At 42.2% G+C, this 22,740-nt stretch overlaps 1 protein-coding gene across 1 annotated transcript in view; it reads left to right on the forward strand.

Annotated features, from left to right (window-relative positions):
* malrd1 (MAM and LDL receptor class A domain containing 1) overlaps window positions 1-22,740 on the forward strand; it is a 343,320-nt gene that overhangs the window by 38,018 nt on the left and 282,562 nt on the right. The window contains exons 8-10 of the mRNA XM_033040137.1: window positions 2,771-2,908; window positions 10,365-10,471; window positions 11,709-11,879. Of these exons, the coding sequence (XP_032896028.1) occupies window positions 2,771-2,908; window positions 10,365-10,471; window positions 11,709-11,879 (416 nt within the window). The remainder of the gene's footprint in view (window positions 1-2,770; window positions 2,909-10,364; window positions 10,472-11,708; window positions 11,880-22,740) is intronic.

The following is a 22,740-nucleotide window of genomic DNA, read 5'->3' on the forward strand; positions in this document are numbered from 1 at the left end:
GCTATGAGACGTCCCCGAGCTCCGACGTACCCGCTACGTTCATTCTCCGTGCTTACCCGGAGTTTGATTTTTTTTAAACTCGGGAGAGCTCTTGGAATGAACTCGTACCGTGGGACAGGGCTATTATTTAGGAGAGTGGGGTTTGAGGCACGTGACAAATTGCCTTGAGTCTGGTTGTGAAATCGCATCCAGAGTTCAACTGCATTAACTTGGTCTGTTCCCATCTGAAACTGGCAGTAAGTCAGTGCAGAGATGCAAAGAATCATTCATGGCATCAGATAAGCCTTGAGGTTGGTGCATGAGGTCGCAGGATGGGTTCACAGGAGACCCCCGACAGAAGGGGAGCATGGAACAGAGCAGTTCAAAAACTTTGCTTAAAACTCCAACTTTTCTGGACCTTCTGGATTCAGTCCCATTTTCAGCAACCCTGCATGCCAGTTCAGCTCCAGCAGAGAGGATCTAATGATGCCTTTGGAGTTGCATCTAAAGGTTTTGAAAATCAAACAAAGCTGCAGATGCTGGAATTCTGAAACAAAAAGTAAAAGTGCTGGAAAAGATCAACCATGCAGGAAGCGTCTGTCATGAGGAATGGACACAGTCCTGAAATATTGACAATAGGTGCAGGAGCAGGCCATTTGACCCTTCAAGCCAGCACAGCCATTCAATTTGATCATGGCTGATCATCCACAATCAATACCCCACATCCCCTGACTCCGCTATCTGTTTCTCTTTCCATAGATGTAGCCAGACCTGCTGAATTTTTCCAACATTTTCTCTTTTTGCTCCTGTTCCTCTCATCTGCCTTGAAAGCAATGATCAAAGCATTGACTTTAGGGATATCAATGGACAGGCCCTTGAGGGTAATTTTAACTGAGGGTTTCCAGCTTAGTTACATTAATCTTTTTTTTACTACATTATACCAGCGCTCCTCCTAGCCTGGTTCAATATCATTAATTGCTTTCTAATTCCTTTTAAAGTTGAGAGCAAGTTCCCTATCTGTGATAGATTTAAGAGCATAGCAGTGACATTTTCAGCTCTGTTCCTTTTGCCCACTGACTGTAACTTGATGAATCTGACCTGGTGATCATCCTTTCATTATGCTACTTCTTTTCCTGCTAGGACTCTGATATCTGTTTCTGTGTCCTTGCATATTAGCATTAAAGTTTTAATTTAAAGATGTTAGTCCCTCACTGCTCTTGGTTATGAGATTTTTGCATAGAATGATGACACACTCTGAAACCAAGCCCTGCAGTCTGAGCACATAATTCTTCACAATATACCAATACCATTTCAGCAAAAAATGTATTTGATGTTTTTTTCCAATGCAATTTGAAATAAAGGTAGGAAATTTCTGAAAGTCACACATTACCAATTCTGAAGACCGCACTTACTTCTCTGATTTATTTTTTGCAAGAAATCGTAAATATTCTAGTGCTACGTTACACCAGTAAGATATATTAAGGTACAGATGGATTGTTAAATGCTGCATTTCTTATATGGCTGGGTTTAAATTGCATCCCATTTAGCTTGAATATTGAAGTATATATATCTGCCCTTTACTCGTTTAAATTGGGCAAACAGATTATAAAACAGTATTTCAATCTAGCTAATTTAGCTTGTTAGAAACATGAGATTTAATTAATGAGATTTTATTTTATTACCGGCTGTTGGGTCTTTACATTATCCAAAGTTTATTCATTATTAGATAATACATTTTGATTTTAACTTTGTACTACAGAGCCTGGCACCACCACTGCAATAATGGTTAATGGGTAATGATCTGGGATTATTTACTGCCCAAAGAATATCAAGAGAACATTATTGTGCCAGAGTAGCTGAGAAATAAAGTACACCCATTACGTCATCTCATGTTACTGGAATGTTAAATGTGCCAGGTCTAATATTCTCATCCATAGCTCATTAAAATAAGACTAAATTTAATCATATTTGTTTGAAGACAAAAATATGTTTGTGCCACATTAAAATGAACATTGCTGAGCTGGATATAATTTTATTTGATTTTAGCTTTCATTTCCAAAGCAATCAATTTTGCATTGTAAGATAAAATCGGAAATACGGAAAATCGGAAATGTCTGGTTTCTCCCTACCTCTGATTGAATCTGAATTGGCTATTTTGCCCGTAAGCCATGATTATTGGCTTGGGTTTTTTCCTTTCCCTTAGCATGACCTAACTTACTGGGCATGTGCCACAGCCCTGCATTTTGCTGCCTTTTACACTTATTTCCTCTGCTTTTTCATTCTGTTCCCCCATTAATCCAACAATCATGTATCCTCACCTTGGCTAGCCAAGGCCTTACCCCATCCTATGCTTGTCTTATTCATCCCATCCCTCACTTTTTCTTCAGCTTAAAAAGAACCCCCTTTCAACTATTTCCCAGTTCTGGCAAAGAGGCCTTTGACCTGAAACCTTCATTGAGTTTCTCTCTTCACAGAAGCTGCCTGACATGATGGGTGTTTCCAGCATTTTTCTGTATTTTAGAGTTCCAGTGTGCCAGCACCTGTTGTTGTTTGGAATTTCCTTGTGATGATCCTTCCATCAGCTCTCTGAATACTTTAACATAGAAACATAGAAAATAGGTGCAGGAGGAGGCCATTCAGCCCTTCGAGCCAGCACCACCATTCATTGTGATCATGGCTGATCGTCCCCAATCAATAATCCGTGCCTGCGTTCTCCCCATATCACTTGATTCCACTAGCCCCTAGAACTCTATCTAACATCATCCCATTCTCTTGCATTTTTGTTTTTCAGCAAAGTATACCTTGTGCAACTTTGAGTCTGATTTCTGTGAGTGGAAACATCTCACCTCAGATGGTGCTGTGTGGGTTCGAGGACAGGCTCAAACATCAGGCTTACCTATTACAGACCACACAACCAATTCCAACCAAGGTGAGTGCTCACCATTACCACATGGTTGTTCACCAACATGTGACCAGGAGAAATTTGGCTTTCCCAAAAGTTGCCCATTGCATCAAGGTAATCACAGGTACCGATCTAGTCCACAGGTTAACAAACCAAATAGTTAAGCTTGATGTTTGTTAGCCCATGTGAGTATGCTATTGTAGAATGTTTCAGAGGAAGGGAGGTGAACTGAGACAGTGGTGGGAAAGTTTAAAAAAGAGAAGGAACACAAAATATGGTTAAAGAAGTGCTACAGAGCAGTGCAGGTAAAAAAAAGATAGAACGGGCCCAGGTTGATTGGGGGATCGAGAATTTACCTTCCACTTATAAATGTCCATTCAAAAGTATGATAACAGTGGGGAAGAAGTTATCCAATCTCAGGCAAAGATTTCCTTCTTTATGGAAACAAAAGCTGTGGCCTCTATCAAAATCAAATCATTGAAACCAGTGAAGTAATGTGATAAGTGATTTTGATTTTGTGTATTTCTTTTAAAACTCAGTTATTGTGGCGCTTGACAACTAACTACATTTGATGCCTTGCAATGGCCCCATCACAGCACAATGCTCCAGACTTTATTTGATAGGATTAGACACCATTTGGCACTTCCCATCAAAATCTGTGCATCTATTTCCTGTGTGCAGGTCAGAAAACCGACAATCAAAGATGTTCTGGGAGCAGAGCATCTGAAGATTGTTTCCTTTCTTGAATGGGTCCATGGCTGAAAATGATTCACAGGGAGAGAGGAAGCGTGGCAGTGTTTGTGAGCATGCAGGTATTCTGTGAAGATGTATCTGGGTGATAGGCTAACTGGAGTACTCATCGCGGTTGGGTTATGTGTTAAAGTTGTGTCACATAACCAAAGGCATAGCAGCATCATCAAAATTATAGACACAAAAATCTGGAGCAACTCAGCGGGACAGAGAAGGAATGGGTGTGTTTTGGGTTGAGACCCTTCTTCAGACTATATGTTATATGCAAGTTTAAATATATTTTATCCAATATTTAAATAAACCAAAGTTCAAATATTTGGTATCAATCTGGCTATTACAATGATGTGGGCCTTTGAAATTGTACAATGTACAATCATAATACAATATTATGAAATGGCTCAGAACATTCTTTTAATGAATAGACAATAGACAATAGGTGCAGGAGTAGGCCATTCGGCCCTTCGAGCCAGCACCGCCATTCATTGTGATCATGGCTGATTATCCACAATCAGTACCCCATTCCTGCCTTTTCCCCATATCCCCATATCATTATTACCTGAATGGTGGCCGATTAGGAAAAGGGGAGATGCAACGAGACCTGGGTGTCATGGTACACCAGTCATTGAAAGTAGGCATGCAGGTGCAGCAGGCAGTGAAGAAAGCAAATGGTATGTTAGCATTCTTAGCAAAAGGATTTGAGTATAGGAGCAGGGAGGTTCTACTGCAGTTGTACAGGGTCTTGGTGAGACCACACCTGGAGTAGTGCGTACAGTTTTGGTCTCCTAATCTGAGGAAGGACATTCTTGCCATAGAGGGAGTACAGAGAAGTTTCACCAGACTGATTCCTGGGATGTCAGGACTTTCCTAAGAAGAAAGGCTGGATAGACTCGGCTTGTACTCGCTAGAATTTAGAAGATTAAGGGGGGATCTTATAGAAACTCATAAAATTCTTAAGGGGTTGGACAGGCTCGATGCAGGAAGTTTGTTCCCGATGTTAGGGGTCCAGAACAAGGGGTCACAATTTAAGGATAAAGAAGAAATCTTTTAGGACTGAGATGAGAAAATCATTTTTTACACAGAGTGGTGAATCTCTGGAATTCTCTGCCACAGAATGTAGTTGAGGCCAGTTCATTGGCTATATTTAAGAGGAAGTTAGATGTGGCCCTTGTGGCTAAAGGGATCAGGGGGTATGGAGAGAAGGCAGGTACAGGATACTGAGTTGGATGATCAGCCATGATCGTATTGAATGGCGGTGCAGGCTCGAAGGGCCGATTGGCCTACTCCTGCACCTATTTTCTATGTTTCTATGTTTCTATAATATTATGGTCTAGTTTACTTAGAATAGCAGATAATTTATTGTATGTTTATTATTGTTGTTGTGTCTCATGTACTTGCAAAATTAGAGGAGGTAAGAATGTCATTGTTCTTGTTCATATCCGGTACAAATGCCAAATAAATGCACTTGACTCTTGACATCATTGTGCCTGCCCAATGACCAAATCTTAAGATAGAAAAGAGCAATTACATTTTTAGTTTGACACAGTGGTGGAGCAGTTAATACTTCTGCCTCAATGTGCCAGTGACTTGGATTTAAGTATGATCACCTGTGCTGTTTTTGTGAAGTTTGCACATTTTTGCTGCAGCCACATGGACTCCCTCCCGATGCTCCAATTTCCTCACATATCCAAAGACTAGTTATGAAATCAGTTGGCTGCTGTAAATTATCCTACGTGTAAATGGGGATCAGGCGGATCAGGAAGGATTGTCTGGGCAGGTGTGACTGTTAATATCAGAAATTTGGGGTACTTGGCAAAATAATAATAATAATAATACATTTTATTTATGGGCGCCTTTCAAGAGTCTCAAGGACACCTTACAAAAATTGAGCATGTAGAGGAAAAACATGTAAGGGGAATGAAATAAATAGTAGAGACATGACTAGTACACAAAGTAAAGACAGAATTCAATACAAAACACAGTATGAGGCAATTAATGCACAGATGAAAAGGGACGGGGGCGTGGGGCTAAGGATAGGCAGAGGTGAAGAGATGGGTCTTGAGGCGGGACTGGAAGATGGTGAGGGACACAGAATTGCGGATCAGTTGGGGGAGGGAGTTCCAGAGCCTGGGAGCTGCCCTGGAGAAGGCTCTGTCCCCAAAACTGCGGAGGTTGGACTTGTGGATGGAGAGGAGACCGGCTGATGTGGATCTGAGGGACCGTGAGGGTTGGTAGGGGGAGAGGAGGTCAATGAGATATGGGGGGGCCAGATGGTGGGTGGCTTTGTAGGTGAGGATCAGGATTTTGTAGGTGATCCGGTGGGAGATGGGAAGCCAGTGAAGTTGTTTGAGGATGGAGGATGCCCGTTTAAAAAGATCTGTAAAACCTGTTTGACATCTTTTGTAGAAAGCTGCAAGACCCTGTGATAAGGTTTCTTACCTTCTTCCTGAAAATGTATATGGTTGTACATTGACACGACAAATGCAGGCACAGTGTAATCCTGAAGAATCTTCCATTTATTCTATCCAATGTTGGCACCCGTTTAGAATAAATTACTTAAACCCTGTTTCTTTTTCCAACTCTCAGCATCTTACAATAGAACAAAACTTTCAATCTGCAGGCTTGAAATAAGAATAAAGCAAGCCCTACATTGCCAGAAAATGTGTTAATTCAGTTTGAAAAATATCTTTGTAATGTTTCACAGTGACTGAAACATCAAAATCCATTTTCATTGCACAGTACGAAAGAATCTTTTTCGATTGATTTAAAATTTGGTCAAGGTGAGCAAAATAATTCCTTGTTATTTGCTGACTGCAGTTCTGCTTGGGAGCCCACCATGCCCAGACTGCGACCTTTGGCCCAGGAAGATCAGTTGGCTTCCTGGGAAGATCAGAATGGAGACTGGGGTCAATTGGGGTGGAAAGCAAAAGCCAGTTCCTAAAGACTGGTAGAATTTAACAGTTTGGTGTGGTGTAAAGCTTGATGAGATTATGCATTGCTTCCATCTGAATTGTACAAGCTGGAAAAATAAATATTAATATTAAATACTACTGTCTAGTTCTATTAATTTATTGGTTGTTGGCTCCATACAATAAATGAAAACAAGATGTTAATTCACCAAAGTCCAGAAATTGGATTATTAAGCATTCAAAATTCAATTATATCTGGAATAGATTGCAATTATTTCTAGGTGAAATAGTATTTGTCACAAAATTGAACTAGTACTTTATCAAGAGTTAAGCTGACACAATAATATCATAGTAATATCATAAACTTAGCATCACTGCTTTTGCTCCCTATTGACTGAGAAAAGACCTGCCATACTGAGAAAATGTATTGCTGTATTTCTACCACAAAGCAACTCATTACATAATAATAATAATGATAATAATAATAATAATAATTTATTTCAGACTCAAGGTCCAGAGAAGGGACAACATTACATAAAAAAACATTGCATATAAAAACATCATAAAATACATATAAAATCTTAATATATGTATATACTTTTAAAACTCTGTGTGGGTGTATGGCATTTTGCCTTTGATTCGTTACTCTGCGAAAACCAGACGCAAAAATGCCGACATTTTTACCATTTCGCTAGCGATTTTACTTTTACATTCGCACATCCACTCCTTGGTCAATTATTTCCCCAGATTTTGAGTAAAATTGATCACAAAACTCAAACAAAACTCAATTTTTTAAATCTAAACTGCTCTTACCAGCAGCTGATGTCACAATGCCCACATGCCGACCAATCCAAGCCGCTTCTCTCTCTCTCTTCATTTAGTGTGTGTGTGTGTGTGTGTGTGTGTGTGAGGGGTGGTTAGTGTGTGTGTGTGAGAGAGGTTGGTTAGTGTGTGTTTGAAGCCTCAGGCCGCCCCCTTCCCTCGCAACCGTGATTTGCGGGAACAGACCCAACGGGTCTGCACTTGGTCTAGTCACTTATAAAAGCATCATAAATTATATATATAAAAAAACACAATACATGATTTAAAATCCAGAATTAAAAAGAAAGATCAGTGTCCTATATGCCTAGAGTGTAACATAAATTGAAGTATTTCCATTCTGACATCAATCCACCGCACACAGCACCTCACAAGGTCATTTTTCATTGTTCAAGATATTTGGAAATTCATTGTAATTTGGTCTAACAATGATTACTGCTTTTTTTATTTTATACACCTCAGTGCAACTGTTTGAGATCAGAGATGCAAGCAACTGCCAATGCTGGAATCTGAAACAAAATTCAAAATGGGAAAGAAACTCAGTATGTCAAGCAGTATCTGTAGAGCCAAAGGGATGGTTGAGTTTCATGGTGGGGGGGGGGGGGGGGGGGGGGGATATGGAAGGAACTACCAAAGGAAATAATTGAGGTAGGTACAATAACAACATTTATACTATATTTGGACATGTACATGAATAGGAAAGGTGCATACATCTCTTAATGGGACTTGCTTTGATGGGGCATCTTGGTCAGCATTGATGAGTTGGGACAAAGGGTATTTTTCTATGCTAGATTACTCTATGACTCAATGACCCAAAACATCAGCCAATCAGCCATTTTTTTTGCATCCACTGATGCTGCTCAACCTGCTGAGTTCTTCCAGTGGTTTGTATTTTTATGAGATCTCGAGCCAATTAATCACCCTTTATCTCCAAAGGCAAGTTATTCAAGACATTTGTGAGGCCACATTTAGAGTATGGTGTTCAGTTTTGGTCACCCTATTCTAGGAAAGATGATGTTAAGCTGGAAAGGGTACAGATAAGATTTACCAGGATGTTGCCAGAACTCGAGGGCGGGGGAAGGGTTGAGCAGGCTGGGACTTTATTCTTTGGAGTGTAGGAGGATGAAGGTGTATAGGATCATAGAAAACATAGACATAGAAACATAGAAAATAGGTGCAGGAGTAGGCCAGTCGGCCCTTTGAGCCTTCAATATGATTATGGCTGATTGTCCAAAATCAGTACCCGATGTCGGCTTTTTCCCCACATCCCTTGATTCCCTTAGCCCTAAGAGCTAAAGCTAACACACTCTTAAAAACTATGAGAATCATGAGAGGAATACATCGGGTAAAAACAGTCTTTTACCCAGAGTATGGGATTCAAGAAATCCAGAGGACTTAGGTTTAAGGTGAGGGGAGAAATATTTAATAAGAGCCTGAAGGGCAACTTTTTTTACGCAAAAGTTTGTAGGGAAAGGGAATGAACTGCAGGAGGTCAGAGTTGAGATAGGTACAAACACAATAGGGGTCTAATATTCATAAATAAACATTTGAACAGGTACATGGATAGGATAGGGTTAGAGGGATATGGGCCAAATGCAGGCAGGTGGGACTAGTGTAGACAGGGCATGTTAATTGGCATGGACAAGTTTGGCCAAAGGGCCTGTTTCCATGCTGTATGACTCTATGAATGTGATTATTTGCAATTTGGGACTCTAAGAGGGCAAGTGCTCACAAGAGGGTGGTTTTGTGCTCCTGAAGAGAAACCTCCCTCCACACCCCCGAAGCACACTCCTTTGGCAGTCTATTATTCCGCTGGTTTGTGGCTGCTGCAGGAAGCATTCCTTCAAGGTCATACAAGCCTTTCCTGTGATCAGCACAGTAACAATATAGCAGTTACAGTATGAGTTTTGTGTGCAACTCCTTTAGAAAATCACACAGTTCAACACGTATTGCTTGGTTCAAATTAGCAAATGCAGTAGTGGGCTTTCATAGAGCTTTTCATTCAATTAAAAAAACCTTACACGGCACCAAACTAACTAGTATAAAACACAACAATGTTTTGAATGTCTAATTCGTTCAAATCTAACTTTGAGGTATAAGTGCCCGACAGGATGGATCATAATTTGATCCACCATCTGGTATTTTATGAAAATTATAGAGCTTCCGGGATTTTGGAGCCAACTCCAGGTCATGTGCTTGACTTTGTCGGCTCAGAACCACATGAGTACCTAAGGTGACACCTCCACACGCTCATAGTTAGTCTGTGCCCTGGAGAAGCTCAAAGTGAGTTAAACACAAATGTTCCCAGGTATGGTACTGAACATGCAACACAGCCAAATAAGGATTCACAAACCTGTTCATGTAACAGATGGGTGGCACAATGGCGCAGTTGATAGAGATAATGCCTCACAATGCCAGATTCGATCCTGATCTAGTATGCTGTCTGTGCGTAGTTTTCACGTTCTCCCTGTGACCGCGTGGATTTCCTCCGGGTGCTCCAGTTTCCTCCAACCTCCCAAAGATGTGCAGGTTTGTTGGTTAATTGGGTTCTATAAATTGCCACTAGTCTGTTAACATAGAAACATAGAAAATAGGTGCAGGAGTAGGCCATTCGGCCCTTCGAGCCTGCACCGCCATTCAATATGATCATGGCTGATCATCCAACTCAGTATCCTGTACCTGCTTTCTCTCCTTACCCCCTGATCCCTTTAGCCACAAGGGCCACATCTAACTCCCTCTTAAATATAGCCAATGAACTGGCCTGAACTACATTCTGTGGCAGAGAGTTCCAGAGATTCACCACTCTGTAAGTAGATGAGAAAGTGAGATAACATAGAATTAGTATGAACGGATGATCGATGGTGGGCATGGACTTGATGGGCTGAAGGTCCTGTTTCTATGCTGTACCTTTGGAGTAAACTCATTTAAACTCAACTTATTTTGCATATATTGAATGGTTTTAATATGACATATGTAAATAACTGTTTTTGTTGTCTATTGTACAACAGGAATGTTCCTCTATTTCAAAGCAACCTCAGACCACAAAGCAACAAACACAATTCAGCTTGGCAGTCCACAGTTAAAGAATCAATTAATTCATGATTCACCATGTCAGGTATGTCAGACATTTCCAGAATTCACTTTATTTAAATATAAATCTGATTAGAAGGAAATGAACAAAATTGCAGAATTAATTAGAGTGTAACATAACTGTCGATTATTAAATCACATTTCCACAGCACATTTGAGATTTTTAAATGTTCATACTCATAGAGTACAAAAACAGCATATTTATCCAACCATAGCTATGCTAACTATTAACTACCCATCAATATTCAACACATTTATGAGCAATTGCTCCTTGGCCTTCTATACATTGGCAATTTAAGTGATCAACTAGATGCTTCTTAACTGTTGTGAATCTCCCTCGTATCCATTGTTGGGAAGTTTCTTGTGTGTCATCCTCAATTCGCTGATTAGATCGGAAGAAATGTTACCAGAGGCTCAGTGCGGCTTCAGACTAGACCAGAGCACTAACATGGTTTCCTTGATGAGATAGGTCCAGGAGAAATACATTGAGCAGCACATGGACCTCAATGCTGTTCTTATCGATCTCACAATGACCCTCGACAAGGTCAACAGGGAAGTGTTTTGGATGATCCCACCAAAGCGTCTCCTTATTCATGCCGTTCATGATCTTGAAAGAGGATTGTATTTGAGAGATGGGCTGGACGGTTAACTCTTTGACCAGAGACTAAAGTCAAGGATCAAAATGTTTGAGAGACTGATCATAGAGGAGATGTTTGCCAATGACTTCCCTGGTGGCACATTCCCAGTTTGACCTTCTTCAAGTTATCACTATCAAGTTTGTAGGAGCCTCATGACTTTTACAACGTCTCAACAAAACCAACTTGCTCCAGGCTCCGCAGTGTAACCTTGCAGCACATGTGGCACATAAGAGAGAGTTAGATAGAGCTCAAGGGGCTAGTGGAATCAAGGGATATGGGGAGAAGGCAGGCACGAGTTATTGATTGCAGATGATCAGCCATGATCACAATGAATGGCGGTGCTGGCTCGAAGGGACGAATGGCCTCCTCCTGCACCTATTTTCTATGTTTCTATGAGTTTGTACGTTTTCCCTGTGACCTCGTGGGTTTTCTCAGAGGTCTTCAAAGACGTATAGGTTTGTTGGTAAACTGGCTTGGTATAAGTGTAAATTGTCCTTAGTGTGTGTAGGGTAATGTTAATGTGCGGTGATCACTGGTCATTGTGGACTCGGTGATCCAAAGGGCCTGTATCCCCGCTCTGGCTCTAAACTAAACTAAACTAAAGTATCTTTCATTTTGAATTAGGTAAGGTTCTGGTATCAAATGTCAGAAGGAGCCAATTTATCAATATATATTCAGACAACAGCTGGGAACATGAAAAGAGTGGCTGCCCTGAATCCATCAGTCAACAAAAGTTGGGCTAAAAAGGAGATTCCTGTGGAGTGGAGTGCAACAGACACCATAACAACTTTCCAGGTGAGGAGGCCAAATTGGCACTGAACAGAAATATAAGTAACTGGATTAACTCGTATTAAACTTTCTGAAGATACAGAAATTGTTTTCCTCTTATGTAAAAATCTGGTATTTAGGAGAAAAAGGGAAGTTTTAGAATTATGCAGAGCAAAACAGGCCTTTCAGCCCAACTTGTCCATGCCAGCCAAGTTAAATACCTGAACTGTCTCATTTGCTTGCATTTGGCTCATATCCCTATAAAACTTTCCTAACAAAGGTACCTGTCTAAATGTCTCTTGAACATTGTAACTCTACTCATCTCTCCCACTTTCTCTGGCAGCTCATTCCATATACCCACCAACATCGGTGTGAAAAAGTTGGCCCTCAGGTCCCTGTTAAATATTTCCCTTTAACTTGAAATCTATGCACTAGAGTTTTATAATTCCCTACCCTGGGAACAAGACAGTGAACATTTCACCTTATCTACGCCCTTCATGATTTCCAATACCTCAGTGAGGTAATTCCCTTTGCTCCAGCCAATGAAGCCCCAGCCAACTACGTCCCACCTTATAATTCAGCTAACCAGTCCTGATAACATCCTTGTAAATTTCTTCTCCAGCTTAATGACATCCTTCCTATTGCTAGGAAGCAGACCTGTATATTTCTATATTCGTGATTTGGATGAGGGGATTGAAGGCTTTGTGGCCAAGTTTGCGGATGATACTAAAATAGGTGGTAGGGCCAGTAGTATAGAGAAAGCGGGGGGACTTGGACAGGTTGGGAGAGTGGGAAGAGAAGTGGCAGATGGAATATAGGGGAGCAAAGTGTGGAGTCATGCATTTTGGTAGTAGGAATGAAGGTGTAGACTATTTACTAAATGGGGAGAGAATCCAGAAATCAGAGGTGCAAAAGGACTTGGGAGTGTTGTTGCAGGATTTCCAAAAAGTTAATCTGCAAGTCGCATCAGTAGTAAAGAAAGCAAACTCAATGCTAGTATTTATTTCAAGACATAAAAAATAGGGAAGTAATAACGATGTTGTATTAAAAAACAGGGATGTAATGCTGAGGCTCTATAAGGCGCTGGCCCTTGAAAGTCTACAACATCCCAGGTTCTCTATACTTGGCTTTTAGCCTAACAGAAACATGTTACCCTGGAACTACATAGAACAGTACAGCCCAGGAACTGAATCTTTGGCCCACAATGTCTGTGACAAAGTGGTGGACTCTTTCAGTTCCTCCATTGAATGCTTTCCCATGTGCAAATTATGGCATACCTGCAAGTAGATGATCCCAATTTCCCTTTGGCCAGTCCTCCCTTGTGTGAATGAAAGTAGCCATCTGCTGGTTTCAGACATTTATTGTTAGTCCATACCTATCCTTTTCTATAACCACTTTGACACATATGGAGTTTTGGTCACTTTGCTCAAAATGATCCATCAATGACACATCCTCAATAGACTAACTATATTCCCCAAGATAAGATCAGTAAAGTTCCTTCTGTCATTAACCTATTTATACATTGTATTAAAAAATTATCTTGGACACTCCTCAAAAATCCAATTCATGCGGAGCCTTCAGTGCAGAGGCAATTCCAGTTAATATTTAGCTAATTGAAATCACCCAGTACAGTAATTCTATTTTTATTGTGCCTCTCTGATATCTGCTGACATATTTGTTCCACTGTATCCTGTAGACTGTTGGGAGGTCAATAACCCCCTCCCCCCGCACAAGGATGACACCCTTTTTGTTTCTAATATCTACCTGTAAGGCTTTATTTGAGGAGCCTTGAATGAATGAATGAATGAATGAATGAATGAATGAATGAATGAATGAATGATACTTTATTGTCACATGTGACAAGTTACAGTGATGTTCTCTGTTTTGCATACCTAAGGTATACAAAGAGTTGCCACATAAAGGGGGCCGACAAAGTTACAAAGTATTCCATTTTACACAATCCATTTTTAACACATTCCGTTTGCGGTCCCCCTTGGTTCTCGGTGGTTCCCCCCACGTCGGGTTCCCCTTCGTCCTCCATCTCACCTCCTATCCTTTACCAACAGAGTGCTGCATTTTACCTACATGACCTGCACTCAATAGATGCGGCTTCAAGTCATCTTATATTAAGCCTTATTTGGTATTATAAGTTGGTACACAAAGGCTAGTATTAATTTCTCCCTTCCTATAAAGTTCTTGCCTTCAAACAATTTACTCTCCAGTCTTCCTTCATTTTAAGATGAGCCATCATTATTTCTTTGAAACAAAAAAGATAGCATCGTAAAATTCAAACAAGCAACCTGGCACTTCACCCGAGTCTTCTCTCTCCTGAGATGCACACAGATGCATTTAAACCTCTCCCTTTGCCTTGTACATTTATTCCAGTGTCAGCTCATTTTTTAAATTTGCACGGCTTGGTTTCTTGTTGCTTACTCCCTAATGTTTAATTACTGTTTGAATTTGCACTTTAAATACATTTAAAAATATGCCAAGGACACGTTCGACAATACAATTTGTGCAAGGAAACAAGAATTATGTTTCAAGGATTTATTGATTTGAATGCTTAATTGGAGACAGAAAAACACAGAATCAACTAGGAATAGCATTTAAACTTTTTGTGAGTTGCGATGTGGAAGAATATAATGAATTTGTTTTACAAAAATAAAATAAGAAATGAATCCGATCAGTTTTATTACTGCACAAAACAGTTCAGTAATGTGTGAGTCAGTGATTCACCTTGCAATCCTTCAACAGTTTCAAGTTCCAACTACAGCTTTCCGGAGTAATGAACAATGTTGGGGAAACCAAAGAGAAATATTAAGCAATTTTAATACATTTACTTCTTCCATGGTTGGATTAGAAAAATATTTGGTTTAGGTTTATTATTGTCACATGTACCGAGGTACCGTGAAAAGCTTTGTTTTGCACTCTGTCCAATCAAATAGGACCATAATAATCATAATCATACTTTATTAGTCAAGTATGTTTTGCAACATACAGGGAATTTGATTTGCCATACAGTCATACCAATATAAAGCAACAAAACACACAAAATACATTTTAACATAAACATCCACCACAGTAACTCCTCCATATTCTTCACTGTGATGGAAGGCGAAAAAAAAAGTTAAATCCCTCGCGGTAAGGGGTTTCGAGCCTTCCGTTGACAGGACGATCTTGGCTCCCATAGCCGACGGTCAGGCCCTCCGCGTCGGGGCGATCACCCTCCTGCATCGGGGGAGGTCTCAGCTCCCCCGCGCCGGGCGATTGGACCCCGGATCTGGGCTAGTCAAACCTCCTGTGACATTGGAGCTTCCCGACATCAGTCTCTACCCAACACTGCGAGCTCCTCGATGTTGGAACCCGCAGGCCATGGTTGGAGCGTCGATCCCAGGCAAGGGATCGCAGACTCCGATGGTAAGCCCACGGCCCCGCGGTGGGGCTCAAAGTCAGTCTCGAGCAAGGCCGCCAGCTTCATGATGTTAGGCCGCAGAACGACCGGAGATAAAAATCCGGAAAACAATCGCATATTGAATTTGAATAAAAGTTTCCAGCGACTCCCTCCCCCACCCCCCACATAAAGGATTTGAGTATAGGAGCAGGGAGGTTCTACTGCAGTTGTACAGGGTCTTGGTGAGACCACACCTGGAGTATTGCGTACAGGTTTGGTCTCCTAATCTGAGAAAAGACATTGTTGCCATAGAGGGAGTGCAGAGAAGGTTCACCAGACTGATTCCTGGGATGCCAGGACTTTCATATGAAGAAATACTGGATAGACGCGGCTTGTACTCGCTAGAATTTAGAAGATTGAGGGGGGATCTTATAGAAACTTACAAAATTCTTAAGGGGTTGGACAGGCTAGATGCAGGAAGATTGTTCCCGATGTTGGGGAAGTCCAGAACAAGGGGTCACAGTTTAAGGATAAGGGGGAAATCTTTTAGGATCGAGATGAGAAAAACATTTTTCACACAGAGAGTGGTGAATCTCTGGAATTCTCTGCCACAGAAGGTAGTTGAGGCCAGTTCATTGGCTATATTTAAGAGGGAGTTAGATGTGGCCCTTGTGGCTAAAGGGATCAGGGGGTATGGAGAGAAGGCAGGTACAGGATACTGAGTTGGATGATCAGCCATGATCATATTGAATGGCGGTGCAGTCTCGGAGGGCCGAATGGCATACTCCTGCACCTAATTTCCATGTTTCTATGTTTCTATGTTTCTATAAAACAAACCAGTGAACATTAACACAAACTTTTTAAAACACACTAAAAATAACAAAAAAGACAAAAAGACAGACAGACCATTGTTGAGGCTGCCATCGCTGACGGAGTGCTGGTATGGGTTCTTGGGGTGTCAGCTCAGCCCCTCAATCCTGATCTGCTACAGATAAATACAATTGTCAAACTCGAATACTATCTGAAGAGCAAAGGGAAAGATACAGAGTGCAGAATATAGTTCTCAGCATTGCAGCACACCAGGAAATAGTAAAGGCTGATAACTTGGAATAAGGTAATTTATTCACTCTTCCAAAAGCATTTGATGTGAAATTCCAAAGTCCAGAGCACAGGATAATAGTGGAAGGCAGCTCTAAAGTCAAACTAAAGAAAAAGGTAACAATTGAAGAACACCATTGACCTGTGTAGGAAGGAAAGTAGAGTGCTCACCAGAGTCTCATTAAACACACATAAGAATTTGGCTTCAAGTTGACATTGGCAGACTTGGCATCTTAAAGTGGTTTTCCAAGCTCTATTTATTAGTCAATGAAAGCAGAAAATAAAAGTCCTAAAGAGAACTGGGAAGCACTTTGGAATGGTTAACTCTTTTAAAGTTGCTATGTGAAAAGTGCAGTGACATTGAAGTCAATAGGTATCAAGGGGAAAATAATCCACAGGTTGAAGTCGAAAGAAGATGACTGTTGATAGTCAATCATTCTAACCACAGGATATCACTGTAGGTGTTCCTCAGAGCTGTTCTTAGGTCCAACCATCCATAATTATGTCATCAATGACCTGTCATCCATCTTAAGTTCAGAAGTTGATAAATGCTTTGTTCCATCGGCATAACTAAAGACCTGATAGTAGTATATGAAATGATGAGAGGCATAGAGAGGATGACAGTCAGAAGCTCTATCCCAGGGTGGAAATGTTAAAGCTTAGAGGGCATAGCTTTAAGATGCGAGGCGCAGAGTTGAAAGGAGAAGTGCACGGCAAGTTTTTTCTAAACAGAGTGGTGGGTGTCTGGAACACGCTGCATGGGTGGTGGTGGAGGCAGATATGAAAATTGCATTTAAGAGACTTTTGGAGAGGTGCATGGATATGCAGGGAACTGAGGGATCTCGATCACATGCAGGCAAAGGAGATTAGTTTAGCTTGACATTATGTTCAGTGCAGATATCGTGGGCCAAAGGGCCTACTCCTGCGCTGTACTGTTTTATGTTCCATCATGCCCGTAGTATGATCATGACAACATATAACCAGGAACCGATAAATGATGTAAAATGCTATGCAATTGCCAAGTAGTGACTATCTCCAACAAACAAATAGCAATCTATGCTTTATATTCACGCGCATTACCATTGCCAGGACCCCCATCATCAATACTCTGGAGCTCACAAGTGGCCAGAAAATATTATTGCATGAGTGACATAAATACCGTGGTCTAAAGAGCAGATCTGAAGCTGGGTATCCATAAAGTGCAAGTGAAATTAATTTGCCAGCAGCGGTACAATGAAAAAAAGAACACACAAAAACACAATAAAAACTAGACCAAGTGGGACCCGTTGGGTCCTGTCCCCTCAACGCGCGGGGGAGGGGGTGAGGGATGGAGGAGTGTGGGGAGGGTGGAGGAAGAGGGATGCCGGGGAGTAAAAGACTGGGGAGGGAGAGGGGAGGGAGAGAGAGGAGGGGAGAGAGAGAGAGAGGAGGGCTGGTCCCCTGACGCAATATTCTACCTCTCCACCAATTTCAATATTGGTGGCCAGTGGGGAGGCTTTCTGGAGTGCTGGTATGGGTTCTTGGGGTGGCAGCTCAGCCCCTCAATCCTGATCTGCTGGCAACTCACTCATGGCTGGTGGGCTGGCAGTTGACTCATGACTATTCCTTGAAATTCCATTTCAAGCAGGGTGCAAGGCCACCAAATTCAAATCCATGTTCCTAATATTTCAAGCAGGGTGCAAGGCCACCAAATTCAAGTGCAGTTTCTAACCACTATGAGCAGGGTGCAAGGCCACCGAATTCGTGCAGTTTCCAACCACTTCAAGCAGGGTGCAAGGCCACCGAATTCAAGTGCAGTTTCATACCACATTCAGCAGGGTGCAAGGCCACCAAATTCAGTGCAGTTTCATACCACTTCAAGCAGGATGCAAGGCCGCCAAATTCAAGTGCAGTTTCATTCCACTTCAAGCAGGGACCAAGGTCACCAAATTCAAATGCAGCTTCATACCACTTCATGCAGGGTGAAACCACCATAAAACCACACAAAACACCAAACTCACAGTTTAGTAGACATTCAGTGTGTTCAGTTGATTCACAGCTCAGACAGAGTCATGACCTCTCCCTCCCCCATCATGCAGAAACTGAGCCACACCCAGACTTCCAGGTTTTATAACCCCTTCCCCTCCCAACAGAAAAGGTGTGGCTTTCAGGGCGTGATTGACAGGAGAGAGATTCTCAACATTTTTTAAACACGAATAACACTTTTATTTTTCATTGATGGGAAGAATTCTCTGCACCTGCTCAGCAGAGGGGGGACTGAGTAAGATGGCTAAAAATCACAGCCGTAATTGGTAGCGTTTTATCTAAAATCAATATACAGTGCAAACAGGAAGTAAGTGCATTTGCAGCAATGCCTTTTAACTTCAAGCTAAAGCACCCAAGCTGCCATTTGCAGTAAGTAGTGCCTTTCAAATTCAAGCCAAAGCACCCAAGCCACCATTTGCAGTAAGTTGTGCCTTTCATATTCAAGCCAAAGCACCCAAGCCACCATTTGAAGTAAGTAGTGCCTTTCAACTTCAAGCCAAAGCACCCAAGCCACCATTTGCAGTAAGTAGTGCCTTTCAACTTCAAGCCAAAGCACCCAAGCCACCATTTGCAATAAGTTGTGGCTTTCAAATTCAAGCCAAAGCACCCAAGCCACCATTTGCAGTTTGTGCCTTTCAACTTCAAGCCAAAGCACCCAAGCCACCATTTGCAGTAAGTAGTGCCTTTCAATTTCAAGCCAAAGCACCCAAGCCACCATTTGCCGTAAGTAGTGCCATTCAACGTCAAGCCAAAGCACCCAAGCCACCATTTGCAGTAAGTAGTGCTTTCAACTTCATGCCGAAGCACCCAAACAACCATTTGCAGGCAGTGCCTTTCAACTTCAAGCCAAAGCACCCTAACAACCATTTGCAGGCAGTGCCTTTTTACTTCAAACCTACCATATTTTAATTTTCAAACCACATTAAGGGTACTCACAGTTGTGTAGACATTTGTTCAGTATTATTCAGACCTCAGAGAGACGTGACCCTTGGCTTCATCCATCTGGCAGAGGCTGAGTGAGGTACACCACTTCCTGGTTTTATAGTCCCTCCCCCTCCCCCCAGCAGGGGCAGCAGAGAGAATGATGAATTATTTAAACTTCAAGCCAAAGCTCCCAAGCCACCATTTGCAGTACTTAGTGCCTTTTAACTTTAAACCAAATCTCCCAAGCCACAATTTGCAGTAAATAGTGCCTTTCAACCTCAAGCCAAAGCACTCAAGCCACCATTTGCAGTAAGTAGTGCCTTTCAACTTCAAGCAAAGCACCAAGCCACCATTTGCAGTAAGTAGTGCCTTTCAACTTCAAGCCAGAGCTCCCAAGCCACCATTTGCAGTAATGCCTTTCAACTTCAAGCCAAAGCACCCAAACAACCATTTGCAGGCAGTGCCTTTTTACATCAAACAAACCATATTTTAATTTTCAAACCACATTAAGGGTACTCACAGTTGTGTAGACATTTGTTCAGTGTTATTCAGAGCTCAGAGAGAAGTGACCCATGGCTTCATCCATCTTGCAGAGACTGAGTGAAGCACACCACTTCCGGGTTTTATAGTCCCTCCCCCTCCCTCCAGCAGGGGCAGCAATGGTGATTTAAAAAAAACCCATTAATATCTCTCTGATTTGTCATCGATGGGTAAAATCCTCCGCACCCGTAAGGCAGAGCGGGGCTCTGAGCGAGGTGGCCAAAAATGACGGCCATAGGTGGCGGCGTTCTGTCAGAAATCGCAGCACAGTGGGCCAAAAGCGGTCAAGATCAGAGATTTAGTAATATCGATTTAACATAAACATCCACCATAGCATTCACCAATTTGGTGAAAGGCACAAAAATTGGCCAGCCCTCCTCCATTTTCCATTTTCCCCCGTGGTCGGGACCTCAACCCTCCGCAGCCGCCACTGAGGGCGTCCAGATAAACAGGTAGACAGGTAAAAGTCGAGGTATGTCCAGAATCGGCGCTTCCCCACCGGAGACTGCGACTTCAAGTTGGTGTAGGCCGCAGGCCGGTGGTCGAAGATTTAAAGTCCCTGCCGTGCCGCAGCCAGAAGCACCGCAGACCGTAGGGCCGGCAGTCGGAGCTCCCTTCCAGGGGTCCCCGACGAGGGACCTGGCTCCGGACGGTAAGTCCACGCCGCGTCCCTCCGCTGCTGCGGGCCAGCGTACGGAGCACTCCCCTCCAGCGATATCTGGCGAGGGCTCACCCGCTCCGCGACGAGAGTCCACGCTGCGCCCGCCGCTAAAGCCCTGGGCGCGTCTCCGGGAAAGGCCGCACCAATCCTTGCTGTTAGGCCACGGGGGAGGCGACATGGAAAAAATTGCCTCTCCGTGGAGGAGGCGACTGAAGCGGTTTCCCCCTTACCCCCCCCCCCCCCCCCCCCCCCACAGGACAACACAGAGAGACATCAAACACAGACATTAGGGCACACTAAAAAAAATTAAAAAGTTCAAAAAACTAACGTGCTGCTGGCAGGGCTGCCGGCTTGCAGCGCCCCCACCGACCTAGATTGATGGAATACTCTCCACTTGCCTGGATAAGTGGAGTATCAGCAATATACATGAAATTCAACACTTCAGCATAGACAGGTTAAATAACCCAAATCTTTTTCCACAGCAGATTTATCAAAAATGAGAGGACATGGGTTTAACTTGAGAGGAAGGTATTTTAAAAGGAATTTGAGAGGAAGGTTTTTTTTTACTTCAAGAGTGGTTGATATCTGGAACTAATTGCTGTCAAATACAATTATGACGTTTAAGAGATGTTTGGACAGGTATTAAAATTGACAAGGCAAAAAGATGGATACAGACCTAATGCAGGAAAAAGGGATTAGTGTAGATGGGATAAAAGATCAGTATGGTCATAGAGTCACAGGATTAAATAGCATGGAAACAGTCACATCAGACCAACTCGTCCATGCCGGCTGAGTAGCCCATCTAAGCTCATCCCATTTGCCAGCATTTGGCCCCTATTCCTCCGAACCTTTCCTATTCATGTACCTGCTTAAATGCTGTTATTGTAACTGTATCAACCGCTTTCTCTAGCAACTCGTTCTATTCACACACCACCCTCTATGTGAAGAAGTTGCCCATCAGGTCCCATTCCTTCCCAGAGAAAAAGACTGTGGACATTCACCTTATTTACAACCCTCATTATTTTGTACACACATATAAGGTGTGTTAAGGCGTAAAAATGTGTTCCAAGGCATAAAAACCAGACCTGTCCAACAACTCCCTATAACCCAGACCCTCAAGTCTTGGAAACATCTCATAAATCTTCCTTGCACTCTTTTCAGCTTATTAACGTAAGGTGACTCAAGGTCTACACGTTACTTTCCCTGTGTCCTCATCGACATATTGTACAATTGCAATGTAGCATCCCAACTCCTATATTCAATTTCTTGAGTGATGTAGGCCAAATGGCTTCTTCAACAATACCCTGTCTACTTGTGATGTCACACCTGAGAACTATGTATTTGAATTCCTAGGTACTTCTGTTCTGCAACACCCCCACAAACCCTATCATTTAATATGAAAGTCCTAGCCTGGTTTGATTCTGCAAAATATAACACCCCTCATTTATCTGAATTGAATGCCATTTGCCATTCCTCAATCCACTTACCCAATTGATCAAGATCCTGCTTTAATTAGAAACATAGAAAATAGGTGCAGGAGTAGGCCATTCAGCCCTTCGAGCCTGCACCGCCATTCAATATGATCATGGCTGATCATCCAACTCAGTACCCTGTACCTGCCTTCTCTCCATACCCCCTGATCCCTTTAGCCACAAGGGCCACATCTAACTCCCTCTTTAATATAGCCAATGAACTGGCCTCAACTACCTTCTGTAGCAGAGAATTCCAGAGATTCACCACTCTCTGTGTGAAAAATGTTTTTCTCATACCAGTCCTAAAAGATTTCCCCCTTATCCTTAAACTGTGACCCCTTGTTCTGGACTTCCCCAACATCGGGAACAATCTTCCTGCATCTAGCCTGTCCAACCCCTTAAGAATTTTGTAAGTTTCTATAAGATCCCCCCTCAATCTTCTAAAATCTAGCGAGTACAAGCCGAGTCTATCCAGTCTTTCTTCATATGAAAGTCCTGACATCCCAGGAATCAGTCTGGTGAACCTTCTCTGTTGATAATCGTCTTCTCTGCCTACAATACGCCCTATTTCAGTTTAATTTGTAGATTTACTAACCAATGATTGTACATTCTTATCCAAATAATGTACTTAAACGTGCTTTAAACTTGAAGGATGAGTTTCTGTTCCGCGCATCTCGCTGACTCTTTGACTCTATCCAAGACATGGCCAATTGCTTTATTGGTACACATCAAATTTAATAAGCATTCATTCCTTCTGTCATGTTCATAAGTTCATTA

Source organism: Amblyraja radiata, chromosome 2 (assembly GCF_010909765.2).
Source record: "Amblyraja radiata isolate CabotCenter1 chromosome 2, sAmbRad1.1.pri, whole genome shotgun sequence".
Taxonomy (NCBI): domain Eukaryota; kingdom Metazoa; phylum Chordata; class Chondrichthyes; order Rajiformes; family Rajidae; genus Amblyraja; species Amblyraja radiata.